Source organism: Phyllobates terribilis, unplaced genomic scaffold, assembly GCF_046119375.1.
Source record: "Phyllobates terribilis strain yellow unplaced genomic scaffold, ASM4611937v1 Scaffold_1__5_contigs__length_1240528914, whole genome shotgun sequence".
NCBI lineage: Eukaryota > Metazoa > Chordata > Amphibia > Anura > Dendrobatidae > Phyllobates > Phyllobates terribilis.
Window position 1 is genome coordinate 700,135,502 of NW_027362761.1, and position 15,433 is coordinate 700,150,934.

At 43.9% G+C, this 15,433-nt stretch overlaps 1 protein-coding gene across 1 annotated transcript; it reads left to right on the plus strand.

The window, feature by feature from the left end:
- Positions 1 to 209: 209 nt before the first annotated feature.
- ATP5ME (ATP synthase membrane subunit e) lies at positions 210 to 12,287 on the plus strand. Its single transcript, XM_073655143.1, has 4 exons — positions 210 to 431; positions 9,266 to 9,320; positions 9,866 to 9,961; positions 12,129 to 12,287. The coding sequence occupies exons 1-4, from the start codon at positions 225 to 227 to the stop codon at positions 12,152 to 12,154; spliced, it is 384 nt and encodes a 127-aa protein (XP_073511244.1). The 5' UTR covers positions 210 to 224; the 3' UTR covers positions 12,155 to 12,287.
- Positions 12,288 to 15,433: the final 3,146 nt, after the last annotated feature.

Below are 15,433 nucleotides of genomic sequence, written 5' to 3' on the forward strand. Positions count from 1 at the left end.
AAACATGAGCAATTCCATAAAAAAAGCATTAAAGAGCCAGAAAAGGCGACAAGACAGCAGTGAGTATGAGGATCGTGGAGCAGCTCCATCTAGTGGTGTCAGTACTGAACTGTCTACATCGGAGGGGATTACTGAGGCCCTCACTCCAGCAACTCCGATCTAGACGCAACCTTGCTTCCTGCTATTGGGTCTTCACTGGACTGAAGGAGGCCCCGCCCCTTCCGATGACCTCATTCCCTCTAAAAATCAACTCCATTCTAGGCGCTACCCAGCCTGCTCCGCGCTCAGAAGGAGGCTCCGCCCCTTCCGATGACCTCATTCCCTCTAAAAATCAACTCCATTTTAGGCGCTACCCAGCCTGCTCCACGCTCACAGTGTCACTTGGAGGAGACAAGATGGTTCCGCCGGTACAAGTGTCCCCGCTCATCAAGGTGAGAGCTTGTGCGCCCGAGTCTCGTTGATGAGGCCCTGGGGGAGAAGTCCCTGGAGATGACATTGCGCCTGCTGCTGCTGGAACTGTGCTGGTCGGTGCAGGGCCTGCTGCTCCTGCTGCTGCTGCTGCTGGAACTGTGCTGGTCGGTGCAGGGCCTGCTGCTGCTGCTGCTGCTGGCACTGTGCTGGTCGGTGCAGGGCCTGCTGCTGCTGCTGCTGCTGGCACTGTGCTGGTCGGTGCAGGGCCTGCTGCTGCTGCTGGCACTGTGCTGGTCGGTGCAGGGCCTGCTGCTGCTGCTGCTGCTGGCACTGTGCTGGTCGGTGCAGGGCCTGCTGCTGCTGCTGCTGCTAGCACTGTGCTGGTCGGTGCAGGGCCTGCTGCTGGCACTGTGCTGGTCGGTGCAGGGCCTGCTGCTGCTGCTAGCACTGTGCTGGTCGGTGCAGGGCCTGCTGCTGCTGCTGCTAGCACTGTGCTAGTCGGTGCAGGGCCTGCTGCTGCTGCTGCTGCTGCTAGCACTGTGCTAGTCGGTGCAGGGCCTGCTGCTGCTAGCACTGTGCTAGTCGGTGCAGGGCCTGCTGCTGCTAGCACTGTGCTAGTCGGTGCAGGGCCTGCTGCTGCTGCTGCTAGCACTGTGCTAGTCGGTGCAGGGCCTGCTGCTGCTGCTGCTAGCACTGTGCTGGTCGGTGCAGGGCCTGCTGCTGCTGCTGCTAGCACTGTGCTGGTCGGTGCAGGGCCTGCTGCTGCTGCTGCTAGCACTGTGCTGGTCGGTGCAGGGCCTGCTGCTGCTGCTGCTAGCACTGTGCTGGTCGGTGCAGGGCCTGCTGCTGCTGCTGCTAGCACTGTGCTGGTCGGTGCAGGGCCTGCTGCTGCTGGCACGGTGCAGGGCCTGCTGCTGCTGGCACGGTGCAGGGCCTGCTGCTGCTGGCACGGTGCAGGGCCTGCTGCTGCTGCTGGCACTGTGCAGGACCTGCTGCTGCTGCTGGCACTGTGCAGGACCTGCTGCTGCTGCTGGCACTGTGCAGGACCTGCTGCTGGCACTGTGCAGGACCTGCTGCTGCTGCTGGCACTGTGCAGGACCTGCTGCTGGCACTGTGCAGGACCTGCTGCTGCTGCTGGCACTGTGCAGGACCTGCTGCTGCTGCTGGCACTGTGCAGGACCTGCTGCTGCTGCTGGCACTGTGCAGGACCTGCTGCTGCTGCTGGCACTGTGCAGGACCTGCTGCTGCTGCTGGCACTGTGCAGGACCTGCTGCTGCTGCTGGCACTGTGCAGGACCTGCTGCTGCTGCTGGCACTGTGCAGGACCTGCTGCTGCTGCTGGCACTGTGCAGGACCTGCTGCTGCTGCTGGCACTGTGCAGGACCTGCTGCTGCTGCTGGCACTGTGCAGGACCTGCTGCTGCTGCTGGCACTGTGCAGGACCTGCTGCTGCTGCTGGCACTGTGCAGGACCTGCTGCTGCTGCTGGCACTGTGCAGGACCTGCTGCTGCTGCTGGCACTGTGCAGGACCTGCTGCTGCTGCTGGCACTGTGCAGGACCTGCTGCTGCTGCTGGCACTGTGCAGGACCTGCTGCTGCTGCTGGCACTGTGCAGGACCTGCTGCTGCTGCTGGCACTGTGCAGGACCTGCTGCTGCTGCTGGCACTGTGCAGGACCTGCTGCTGCTGCTGGCACTGTGCAGGACCTGCTGCTGCTGGCACTGTGCAGGACCTGCTGCTGCTGCTGGCACTGTGCAGGACCTGCTGCTGCTGCTGGCACTGTGCAGGACCTGCTGCTGCTGCTGGCACTGTGCAGGACCTGCTGCTGCTGCTGCTGGCACTGTGCAGGACCTGCTGCTGCTGCTGCTGGCACTGTGCAGGACCTGCTGCTGCTGCTGCTGGCACTGTGCAGGACCTGCTGCTGCTGCTGCTGGCACTGTGCAGGACCTGCTGCTGCTGCTGCTGGCACTGTGCAGGACCTGCTGCTGCTGCTGCTGGCACTGTGCAGGACCTGCTGCTGCTGCTGCTGGCACTGTGCAGGACCTGCTGCTGCTGCTGCTGGCACTGTGCAGGACCTGCTGCTGCTGCTGCTGGCACTGTGCAGGACCTGCTGCTGCTGCTGCTGGCACTGTGCAGGACCTGCGGCTCTGGTCCCTGTAGGAGGCTCGGCGCAGCTGGGGTGGGTGAGCTGCCCCATTTGTGACATGGCAGGCGGCATGGCTCCAGAAGGGCCCCTGGGCCAGTGTTGTGTGCCTGGCATAGAGGCTGCTCATGGCACCTCTCCATGATGGCTTCTCCAGCTCTTTCTTAAGTACACATTTTATTTATTTTTTTGTTTACAGATTTAATATCTGAATTCTCACAATAATACAATGCAGTGAGGTGCCCACATGTGACTATATCTAAAAGCAACTAGAAAAAATATAACAGTGGCACGAAAGACATATCAGAGGGCGGTATCGAAATTGTTAAATGAAAGTGGACCACGGATCTCCCACTGCAGACACACAGGGATGACTGTCCTCATACGCAGGACACTCCAGCCTGGCATGAATGGCTCCTGGCCATCAAAGTGGACAGCTACACAAATATGAATAAGTAATGTTTTTAAGGGTTAAATCACTCCTTATATCCTACCTGCTCGTTCAGTCACAGGGGTGTGATCCTCGCAGTCAGTCAGGGCTGGCGCTGCCCACGCATTTGAATTCTGCTCCGGGCTCACGCTGAAGTATGGGGCGCTTGTGCACTAGGTCATGGCCAGGAAAGCTTGTAGTGCTGGGAGCCGCGCATGCGCTGTGACGAGTGGGCAGCGCCAGCCCTGACTGAATGCCAGGATCACACCCCTGTGACTGAACAAGCAGGTAGGATATAAGGACATAGTGTTTTATACTCAGGACATTAGCGCAGATTTAAATTAAAGAGCGTGTTAGTGATGAACATTGCATCACTAACAACGCTATGGGGGCAGTTTAGATACTACACAGGACATGACAGGTTCCCTTTAAGGCTGGCCAAAATGATTTTGGTCTTAAAAGCTGGCATCAAAGTGGGCAAATTGCAGCTTTGTACTGACTAGAATAAGTTATTGGTTTGTCTTCAACCCTAGGCCATTTTCCAAATTTTTTTTTCTTTTTTTCCTCCCCCCTCCTTCCAAGAGCCATAACGTTTGTATTTTTTTCCATCCCCATGGCCATATGTTTTTTGAAAGACACCATTCATTTTGTGATGCTCTGGAAAACAGGAAAAAAAATTCTAAGTGCGGTGAAATTGCAAAGAAAGTGCTATTACACGATTGTTCTTTACATGGTAAAACTGACCTGGTAATATGATTCTCCAGGTCAGTACAAGTACACAGACACCAAACATGTATAGTTTTTGTTTTGTTCGTTTTTGGGGTTTTTTATTTAAGTGGTGAAAAAATTCTGGAATTTGTATGGGGAAAAAAAAATTATTATTTTTTTTTTTTTGGAGCCATTTTCCGACACCCGTAGTGTTAAATTTTTCGGGATATGTGGCTGTGTGAAGGCTTATTTTTTTTGCACCCTGAGCTGCTGACTTTACTGATACCATTTTGGGTTTATTGCAATGTTGTAGCAGCCAAAAAACACATTCAAAACACATTCTGGCGCTGTGAATTTACCTTTCGTTATGCTCTTTACTGATCGGAGTAATTTATTTTATATTTTGATAGAACATACATTTCTGAATGCAGCGTTACCAAATGTGTATTTTTTTTTTTTTTTTTTTAATTCTTATTTTCGGTGGGGCAAAAGGGGGGTGATTTTTAACTTTTTTTTAATTTTTTTTTAAAACGGCTATGTGTAATAGAAACTAGGTCTGTGGAGTTGGTAAGCCAAACCTCCGACTCCTCAATTTCCATGACTCCACGACTCCCTCATACATGGCTCATGTTTAACCGGTTCCCGACCGCCCACTGTAGATAAACGTCGGCGCTTGCCGGGCTCTGTGCAGCGCCGACGTTTAAAAACGGTGGGTGGTCTCGCAGTGCTCAGGACCCCCAGGGTCCTGCAAGCACTGCGATTCCAGTGCAGAGCGTTAGCTCTGACAGGGTACATCATCGGGACCTGATTAGATCAGGTCCCAGTGATGTTAACCCTTTGCTGTCTTCTATATGCTGCGATCTATAGTGATCGCGGCATATAGGAGACAGCAAGAGGAGAGGGGGTCGTCTTACTTACCTCCGAAGACCTCCGTTTCGTTTGAGGACCTGGGGTTGCTATGGCAGCTGGAGGTCACATGACCGCCTCCAGCTCTGCCATATATGGTGTCCTTCCTGTCTGGCTTCAGCCTGTATGTAGCTGATGCCAGACAGGAGACTGACTGAAACAGTCAGTGAAGATCTCATGTAATGTAATATATGTCTATTACATTACATGAGATCAGTGATCAGAAAAATAAAAATTAATGTCCCATACAGGGACTAAGTAAAAATGTAAAAAAAAAAAGTTTTTAAACTATTAAAAAAAAAAAAAAAAAAAAAAACCACAAAATAAATATAAATAAATAAATAAAATATTAAACCAATAAATCCGTATTATTACAAAACCCAAAAAAGTACACATATTTGGTATCGCCGTGTCCGAAACAACCCGAGCTATAAAACTGTCACACTAATTAACTCCTTCTGTGCACACCGTAATAAAAATAAATAAAAAACGGAGCAAAAAACTATGCTTTTTCATCATATCGCCAAACAAAAAGTGGAAAAAATGCGATCAAAAAGCAGAATAGAAATAAAAATGGTACCGCTGAAAACTTCATCTTGTTCCGCAAAAAAAAGCTGCCATACAGCTCCATCAGCCAAAAAATAAAAAAGTTATAGCGCTCAGAATAAAGCAATGCAAAAAAAATATTTTTTTTTCTATAAAATTGTTTTATTGTGTAAAAGCGCCAAACCATAAAAAAAATACAGTAAGTGTAGTATCGCTGTAAACGTACTGACCCGAAGAATAACGCTGCCTGATCACTTTTACCACACGCAGAACGGCATAAAAAAAAACTCAAAAAACAATTCCTGAAGTGTTTGTTTTTGTTAACTTTACCTCCCAAAAAACAGAATAGAAAGCGATCAAAAAATGTCACGTACCCAAAAATGGTTCCAATAAAAATGTCAACTCGTCCCGCAAAAAACAAGCCGTCACATGACTCTATCGGCCGAAATATGGAAAAATTATAGCTCTCAAAATATGGTGATGCAAAAACTAGATTTTGCAAAAAAAGCGTATTTTAGTGTGTGACAGCTGCCAAACATAAAAACCCGATATAAATCTGGTATCTCTGTAATCGCACCGACCCGAAGAATAAAGTAATCTAATCGGTTATATCACACTAGGAACGGCATAAAAAATAAATAAAACAAATATTATTCACCTGCTACTGATTTGTTTATTATGTCTCCCAAAGATCCCAGTAAGGCTCTGCTCACATTTATCCTGTGCTCTGCGCTGAGCACTTACACCAGAGTTTCCGTGTAAATCTCTGAAATACGTGATTAAGACGGAACCCATGATGGAAGATTCCCTGTAATGAGGCAGATATAGGCCACTGTGGACGCCGTCTAGCCTGGGATCCCACGGTGTCATTTGTTTTAGGCGTGCATAAAAGTGCGGTTGGCCACAGTTTTGTGCACTTCTGAAAAAAAGGACACCGCTAAACAGAGGCCAGACGGAGTCCAGAGTAACTCTGCCGCCTCATTACAGTGAATGGATCCCGCAGGGGTTTCATCTGAATTACATCACTTGGAAATTTAGATGGAAACCCCGATGTAAGTGCTCAGCCTAGAGCGCCGGATAAATGTTACGTAAAATGTTCCCAATAAAAGCTTCAACTCAGTCCTCAAAAAAACCTAGTCCCCACTCAGGTCCGTCATCTGTTAAAAATATAAGGGACTTCCAAGTTACTGGTAGCAGAAAGGCTCTGGAAAAGCGAAATGGCCCTTGCCCCCCAAAAGAAATTCAGAAAATTTTGTGCTCCCAAATCCAAATGCCTATTCTACAATAATTTGTTCTCCAATTGTCAAATAGCGCTCCGTCCCCCCCAGATCTCGCCGTATGGCTGAGCGGTACGATACAGCCACATATGGGGTATTGCCACTTTTAGAAGAAATTGTGTGACACATTTCAGCACCATTTTTACCCATTGCCCTGTGTGAAAATGTAAAATCTGAGGGTAAAACATTTTTTTGTGGTAAAAATACAATTATGCTTTTTTCACTGCCCAATGGTATAAATTTAAAAATTAAAAAATACTCACTACTTCCCTAGATGAATTCCTTGAGAGGTGTAGTTTACAAAATGGGGTCACTTGTGGGGGTTTCTGCTGTTTCGGCATGTCAGCGACTCTTCAAATGTGACATGGTGTCTGCAACCTATCCCAGCCAACATAGCGCTCCTTTCTCTTCCGAACCCTGCCGTACACCAAAGCAGTGGTTTTCCCCCACATATGGGGTATCGGCGTACTCAGGAGAAATTGTACAACAAATTTCATGGTGCAATTTATCCTGTTACCCTTATGATAATGCAAAATTAGGGAATGAAAAACATTTTTTATGGGAAAAATGTGAAAATTTTATTTTTATGGCTCAATATTATAAACTTCTGTGAAGCAGCTGGGGGTGCAAGGTGCTCACCACACATCTAGATAAGTTCCCTAAGGGGTATAGTTTCCAAAATGGTGGCACTTGTGCCTAAACAGTGGTAACCCCCCACATTAGGGGCTCCCCAAATGTGACATGGCGTCCGCTAATTATTCAAACAAATTTTACATTCAAAAAGTCAAATGGCGCTCCTTCCCTTTCAAACCCTGCCATGTGCCCAAACAGTAATTTGCCTCCACATATGGGGTATCGGCGTGTTCAGGAGAAATTGCACAACAAATTTCATGGTGCAATTTATCCTATTACCCTTATGATAATGCAAAATTAGGGAATGAAAAACATTTTTTATGGGGAAAAATGTGAAAATTTTATTTTTACGGCTCAATATTATAAACTTCTGTGAAGCACCTGGGGGTTCAAGGTGCTCACCACACATCTAGATAAGTTCCCTAAGGGGTCTAGTTTCCAAAATGGTGTCACTTGTGGGGGGTTTCCACTGTTTAGGCACATTAGGGGCTCTCCAAACACAACATAGCGTCGGCTAATTATTCAGACAAATTTTACATTCAAAAAGTCTAATGGCGCTCCTTCCCTTCCGAACCCTGCAGTGCGCCCAAACAGTGGTTTTCCCTCACATATGGGGTATCAGCACGCTCAAGAGAAATTGCACAAAAAAATTTGGGGTCCATTTTTTCATGTTACCCCTGTGAAAATAAAAAAAATTGGGTCTAAAGTAACATTTTTGTGAAAAAAGTTAAATGTTCATTTTTTTCTTCCACATTCCAAAAATTCCTGTGAAGCACCTGAAGGGTTAATAAAGTTCTTGAATGTGGTTTTGAGCACCTTGAGGGGTGCAGTTTTTAGACTGGTGTCACTTTGGGGTATTTTCTGTCATAAAGACCTCTCAAAGTGACTTCAAATGTGATGTGGTCCCTAAAAAAATGTTTTTGTAAATTTTGTTGGAAAAATGAGAAATCGCTGGTCAACTTTTAACCCTTATAGCTCCCTAACAAAAAAAAATTTTGGTTCCAAAATTGTGCTGATGTAAAGTAGACATGTGGGAAATGTTATTTATTAACTATTTTGTGTGACATATCTCTCTGATTTAAGGGCATGAAAATTGCGAAATTTTCACCAAATTTCCGATTTTTTTCACAAATAAACACAAGTTATATCGAAGAAATTTTACCACTATCATGAAGTACAATATGTCACGAAAAAACAATCTCAGAATCAGGGGAATACGTTGAAGCGTTCCAGGGTAATTACTTCATAAACTGGCAGTGGTCAGAATTGAAAAAATTGGCCCGGTCACGAAGGCAAAAACAGGCTCTGGTGCGAAGTGGTTAAGTGATGAATTTACTGTAGCAGATTCATCTCCGCTAAAAGTCTAGACCCTTAGATCAGGAATAGGACAGACATTTATAGGACATTTCATAACTTTCCCAAATTCTTATGAAAAATATCCCCCACAAACTGCACTGAACTACTGTACCCAATTTATTATATATTTTAGGAGTCGGTCCATTTTATTCAGACTCCACAGCTTTGGTAGAAATCACGATCTCCTATGAACGTCAGCCATGGGTCGGTGTTCACAGGAGGCTTGTAATGACAGGCATGGGGGTCTCAGTGGACCCCCGGCTGTCATGGCAACCCATCATCGTATCACAGGCACCCTGATGGGAGCGTGGATTGACACGTGCTCCTGTCTGCTTGTGTTAAATGCCACGGTCAGACATTCACAGAGGGATTTAACAGTAACGGCTGTAGGTAGAACACTTGTTTTTTTTCTCCCCGCTTTCCAGTGCATCACATGATCATAAATGAATGATATTGTTCAAAAGCACAACTCTTCTCGCAAAAAAAAACAAGCCCCCGTACGGCTAGGGGGACAGAAAAGTAAAAAAAAAAGTTATGGCTCTTGAAATAAGGCGAGGGGAAAAAACAAAGGACAAAACCTGAAAATTACAGGGTCATGAAGGGGTTAATTCTCAAGGTCTTTAGAGGGGAAGGAGATGAGAATACAGTGCTCAGTCATTCCCAAAGATTTTACCAGAGCAGTAATTTGCATGATTGATCAATGTCCCATTCCAACAGAGGACACAGGAGTTTGTTATTGTAGTTGTGGGGTGATAAACAGCCACTTCAAGCAGAAGATATTACAGTCATTTGAAACAGCTACTATTTATGTGTATCTATTTTTCTAAACGCCTACCCCTAACCCTTTGTTATCTTTTAGTTTGCCAGATACTCTGCGCTATTGCTTGGGATTGGATATGGAAGTCTAAGGTTCTGTAAGTATTCTCGCTTTGCCACTGAACCTATGTAATTCTTTTTGGAAACTCTGTACTGGCAATCTGGTGCTGACATGAATTGGAAAAAATACAATTTGATATTTTGCCTGGACACTTGTATATAAAGTGATTGCTTCATCTGATTGAAAGGGTAAAATTGCCAAGTGTTAAATACAATTTACCTATTATCAAAAATCCTTTCTATTCTCAAGAATTGTATAGTTTCCTATTAATTGCCAAGGTTACTGGCCACTTCTGCAGTCTATCAGAGATGGCCTGGAAGAGGTCATTTATATAAAGTGCTAAGATTATTTCTCAACAACAAAGTATTTGATATGAGGTATACAGGTAGGACTTGATTACCTGTATGCCCATATTAATAATTTAGATAGGTCAAATGTGGTGACAGATTTCAGCTAAATTACAGAGCTCTGTTATGTCTGTCCTTCCCTGCACTTTTTTTCCACATAGTATATTTGTTGCTGCTTAGTAGTTTATTTTTTAGCATTTATATTTGTTTCATTTATCTCTTTTAATCTATCTAGCATATTTAAAACCATTTGCTGAAGAGGATAGAAGGATAGAAGTTGAGGAGAAAAAGAAGCAGGAGGAAGCAGCTCGTGTTGCAAGAGAATTGGCAGGTGTGTAATGTACTTTCCTTTAGGGGATGTCCCAACACGACAACGCCTTTCTTCATTGATTCTGGCACAATCGGCTGTTCTTGCTGTGGGAAGCACTAGTCAGCCATGCGTTTCTCCTGCAGCCAGCATGCGAAATGCGATAATGAAGCACAGTCCACCAAGCAAGAACTGGCCATAGGTTAACGGACACAAACTTGACAGCCTCATAGGCATATATATATGGCTGCTCAGTTTAGGAGAGGAGATACGGTCTGTGTTTCACAGCCATCTGAATTCAGCCTTAGGACATTTTTAAAATAAGTTCTCATATGTTGACTCGAGTCATCTGGAAACTCAGGAAGGCATATGGTGATGGTAGGTCTTTTATGTCACCAAATCTTACCCTACATGCTGTCAGCACGGTAAAGGTTGTTTTACAGCAGTTCTTAACCTCCTCTCTATTTATAAACCTCATCTTGTCTAGGACAGTCAGTCAATGAAAAGTGCCTTTGACAGTTCTCCATGTTGTGATGTTTTACACAGCTCTCAGGAGCATATATTTAAATTACACCTTGTACAAAATCTTAACCAAATAAGCATTGGTTGAAGCTAAGCATGTTCCCCATAAGTCACACTTCCAGGAGTTAATAGAAGTTGGCAAATTTTGCCCTTACATGCGGTTTGACTTTTAACTATATACCATATTTTTCGGACTATAAGACTCACCTAGGTTTTAGAGGAGGAAAATAGAAAAAAAATGTAAGCAAAAAATGTGGTCATGATGCCCTGTTAAGGGGGAGGGGGTCTGCTGCTGACACTGATATAGGGGTAATGTACCCCAATTCTGTTAATATACCCCATCCTGGAATATATGCCACCCTCCTCCCCCTTCCTATTATGCATGGCACCCCATCATGCTGCACATAAAAAAAAAAACCTACTCCCCTTTCTTCCCTGTGCTCCTGCTCTGCTGCCAGCACTGATCTCACCATGTGAGCCGCACATGATGTCCCTGTACTCACAAGGTGCTCCTGCTGCGGCCGGGCGATCGCGTGTGCCTGCTATTAAAGAGCATGAATATTCACCCCTCTCCACGCCGATAGGCATGGGGAGCAGTGAATATTTATTTTCTTTAGCAGCGGGGACAGTAGGCTTCAGCAGGCCGCCGCTACTGCTCCCTCCAAACCCCCACAGTGCGCACACACACACACACACACACACACACACACACACACACACACACACACACACACACACACACACACACACACACACACACACGAAAAAAGTGTGTCTTTTAGTCCAAAAAATACGGTAGATGCCACTACTGCAAAACAGTCATTCCTCTTCTTTGGTTGGGGGAAGCCAGGCTCACTCTGTTCAACAGCTTTTACAACTTGTTACACAAAAAATGGCACATCAGATGTTATACAGCTAGGTATGCCTGTGCTGTTATACTAGGATCAGTCCTGGATAATAGACAAATCTGCATTAGGCCATCTGTGGGCATCGCAAAATGACTGTTCATAGAGAACCATTCGTGTCTGGATTAAGATGGAGTGGCACACAAAGGTATGCATAAGCATCTTTCTGGGGTTTGTTTTTTTTTTTTTGTTTTTTTTTTGACAAAGCAAGTTGATGAATGGGCTAGTGGTATTAAGCAGGGCTGTGGAGTCGGTAATCCAAACCTTTGACTCCTCAATTTCCATGACTCCGACTCCCTCATACATGGCTCATGTTTAAGTGATACAGGAATAGGAGAGACATTTGTAGGACATTTCATAACTTTCCCAAATTCTTATGAAAAATATTCCCCACAAACTGCATTGAACTACTGTACCCAATTTATTATAGATTTTAGGAGTTGGAGTCGGTTCATTTTATACTGACTCTGACTCCACAGCCCTGGTATTAAGTCCATGAAAAAAATTAAAAATGCGGCTCTTTCTTTTAATTTTCTTTCTGATCTCTGCATAAAATTAAAAGTCACTTATGTTGCTAAACCAGAAATTGCTTCCACCAGGGAAATATAATAACTTATGTGAAAAATTCTCAACCTGTTAGGTGGCTCCTTGCTACTGTTAATTTTTTAAAAAGGTCTATACATGAGGGGCCAGTTACTTATGACTGTTACACTTAAGTGAGTGATGTATAGTAAAATATTGTGGTCTTTCTTGTTTAACTACAGCCCAAGAAGACACAATTCTGAAGTGATATTTCTATCAACACCTTCAATGACCCTCACAGGAACACTGCAGTCAACTATTATTGTTGCATAAATACAGCTTTTGTAAATGCACTTCAAATTTATGTGACCCATTTAATAAAAGTTTCAACTGCTCCAAAAGCAACTGTTTGTGAATTGTTCAGATTCCCTATATAATTTTGCTAATGAAATTTATTTAGTTCAAGGGTGGGCAATTAATTTTCCCAAGGGGCCACATGAGAAACTGGCACTGATGTGGAGGTTCGAACCAATCGGCTGATCTTTAAAGGGGCGGTCTGAAACCAAAGGTGAACTTCATACTAAATGTCTATTTAATGTAGTGATCTAATCTCTTCTTCTGATAAACTTCAGTTATAAATTTTCTAACCTACCCTCTCCAGTCTAACTTCCTGCCTGGTTGTTTTTTTTTTTTTTTTTTTTTTTTTTTAACTTCCAATAGCTTTTTGTTTGAATTCCCAGTGCATTCTGAGATACTCAAATGAGCCATCAGGGGGCAGAGGCTGCCTCTGCTCCCTCTCTGAAACTAAGTGGCATTAAGGACTTCTGTTTGAGGGGCCGGACTGGTCCCTGCTCTACTGATAATGCGTTAATTGTAAATTCTGACATATGCACAGTATGAGCTCCTTGTGCTATTCCTTTTGAATGCCCAGTGACAGTGTGCTCTTTCCAGCTTTAAAGGGAATCTGTCACCCCCTGGGAGTTATCAGACCTCTACTATGGGCACACAGGTTATAGAAAAGTAAATCTTTACTTGCCTGTATGGCCCATAGTAGAGGTCTGATTACAGAGAAAAGTGTGTTTAGCACCTCTGAACTCCAATATGGTGCTTCTTCCCTTCTGAGCTTTGCACTGTGCCCCACATATCTGGTATCGGTGTACTCAGAAGTAATTGTACAACAAATTTTGGGGTCTGTTTTTTCCCTGCTATCCTTGTGAAAATTAAAAAATTGGGGGCCAAAACATTTTTGTGGGGAAAAATATTGTTTTTTCATTTTCACAGATCAACATTGTAAAATTCATTAAAGCACCTGTGGTTTCAAGGTGCTCACCACATATCTATGTAAATTCCTTGAGGGGGTCTAGTTTCCAAAATGGGGTCACTTGTGGGAAGTTTCCACTGTTTAGGCACATCAAGGGCTTCTAAGCCCTGGGTCCAAACAGTAGTTTTCCCCACATATGGGGTATCGGCGTACTCATGAGAACATTTTTGTGAGGGAAAAATTAAAATTTTCACTTTTTTCCCTTCCATCAAATTTTTTGTGAAAAAAAGTTAATGTTCGTTTTTCTCCGTCCCCATTCCATTAATTCCAGTGTCGCACCTGAAAGGTTAATAAACTTTCTGAATGTGGTTTTGAGCACCATTAGGGGTGCAGTCTTTAGAGTTGTGGCACTTTTGGGTATTTTCTGTCATATAGACCCCCCAGTCACTTCTTCAAATGTGATGTGGTCCCTTAAAAAAAAAAAAAAAAAAAAGTTTTGCGAATTTTGTTGAGAAATCGCTGGTCAATTTTTAACCCTTCTAACTTCTTAACAAAAAATAATGGTTTCAAAAATTGTGCTGATGTAAAGTGGATGTGTGGGAAATGTCATTTATTAACTATTTTATGTAACATCACTCTGATTTTAAGGGCATAAAAATTAAGTTTGAAAGTTTCACAATTTTCGCTAAATTTCCAATTTTTTTTTTTTTTCACAACCGTAAATCATATAGAAGAAATTATATCACTATCTTGAAGTACAATATGAAAAAAAAAAGAGGGATCGCTTCACTGTATCAAACTTTTAGGGTGCTCTGAAGAAATAAGTAGTACAGATATCCAAAGAACTTCGGCACTCTAATCTAGATGCAAAAATTGATTTTTATTAACACAATTCCCCATAAGTGAGATGCAGGCCAACGTTTCGACCTTACATGGTCTTTCTCGGGGCCTTTGCTAAACATAAACAAGAATAAATCCATTATTATTGGTATATATAAACAAAAGAAAAGGGAGAAAAAGGGAAAACAAAATATACACATACATATAATTGCTGTGGAATAACTCACAAAAGATTCTGAAACAGATTCGTAAGGTACAACGGAATATGCAGGTGGCATGCGTTTGTGTATGTATGTATGTGCTTAAATACAAATTTTACCCTCTTTTCTGGCAAATCATCTGACAGCGTTTGTCCTTCATGCATAGATGCGAATATATTACTCTTGTGGCAACATGAGGTTTTCCATCATACCATTATTTTTAAGCCTATATACAGTACAGACCAAAAGTTTGGACACACCTTCTCATTTTAAAGATTTTTCTGTATTTTCATGACTTTGAAAATTGTACATTCACACTGAAGGCATCAAAACTATGAATTAACACATGAGGAATTATATACTTAACAAAAAAGTGTGAAACAACTGAAAATATGTGTTATATTCTAGGTTCTTCAAAGTAGCCACCTTTTGCTTTGATGACTGCTTTGTACACTCCTGGCATTCTCTTGATGAGCTTCAAGAGGTAGTCACCGGAAATGGTTTTCACTTCACAGGTGTGCCCTGTCAGGTTTAATAAGTGGGATTTCTTGCCTTATAAATGGGGTTGGGACCATCAGTTGTGTTGTGCAGAAGTCTGGTGGATACACAGCTGATAGTCCTACTGGATAGACTGTTAGCTGCTTTTGTTTTCTTGCCATAATATAAATTCTAAGTAAAGAAAAACGAGTGGCCATCGTTACTTTAAGAAATGAAGGTAGGTCAGTCAGTCTGAAAAATTGGGAAAACTTTGAAAGTGTCCCCAAGTGCAGTTGCAAAAACCAGCAAGCGCTACAAAGAAGCTGGCTCACATGAGGACCGCCCCAGGAAAGGAAGACCAAGAGTCACCTCTGCTTCTGAGGATAAGTTTATCCGAGTCATCAGCCTGAGAAATCGCAGGTTAACAGCAGCTCATATTAAAGACCAGGTCAATGCCACACAGAGTTCTAGCAGCAGACACATCTCTTCAACAACTGTTAAGAGGAGACTTTGTGCAGCAGGCCTTCATGGTAAAATAGATGCTAGGAAACCACTGCTAAGGACAGGTAACAAGCAAAAGAGACTTGTTTAGGCTAAAGAACACAAGGAATGGACATTAGACCAGTGGAAATCTGTGCTTTGGTCTGATGAGTTCAAATTTGAGATCTTTGGTTCCAACCACCGTGTCTTTGTGCGACGCAGGAAAGGTGAACGGATGGACTCTACATGCCTGGTTCCCACCGTGAAGCATGGAGGAGGAGGTGTGATG

Bases quoted from the DNA above. Each gene is read 5' to 3' on its own strand.
- ATP5ME (XM_073655143.1), top strand. From the start codon at position 225: ATGACCTCATTCCCTCTAAAAATCAACTCCATTCTAGGCGCTACCCAG. The intron at 9,321-9,865 runs GTAAGTATTCTC...TAATCTATCTAG, and splicing joins ATATGGAAGTCTAAGGTTCT to CATATTTAAAACCATTTGCT. The intron at 9,962-12,128 runs GTGTGTAATGTA...GTTTAACTACAG, and splicing joins TGTTGCAAGAGAATTGGCAG to CCCAAGAAGACACAATTCTG.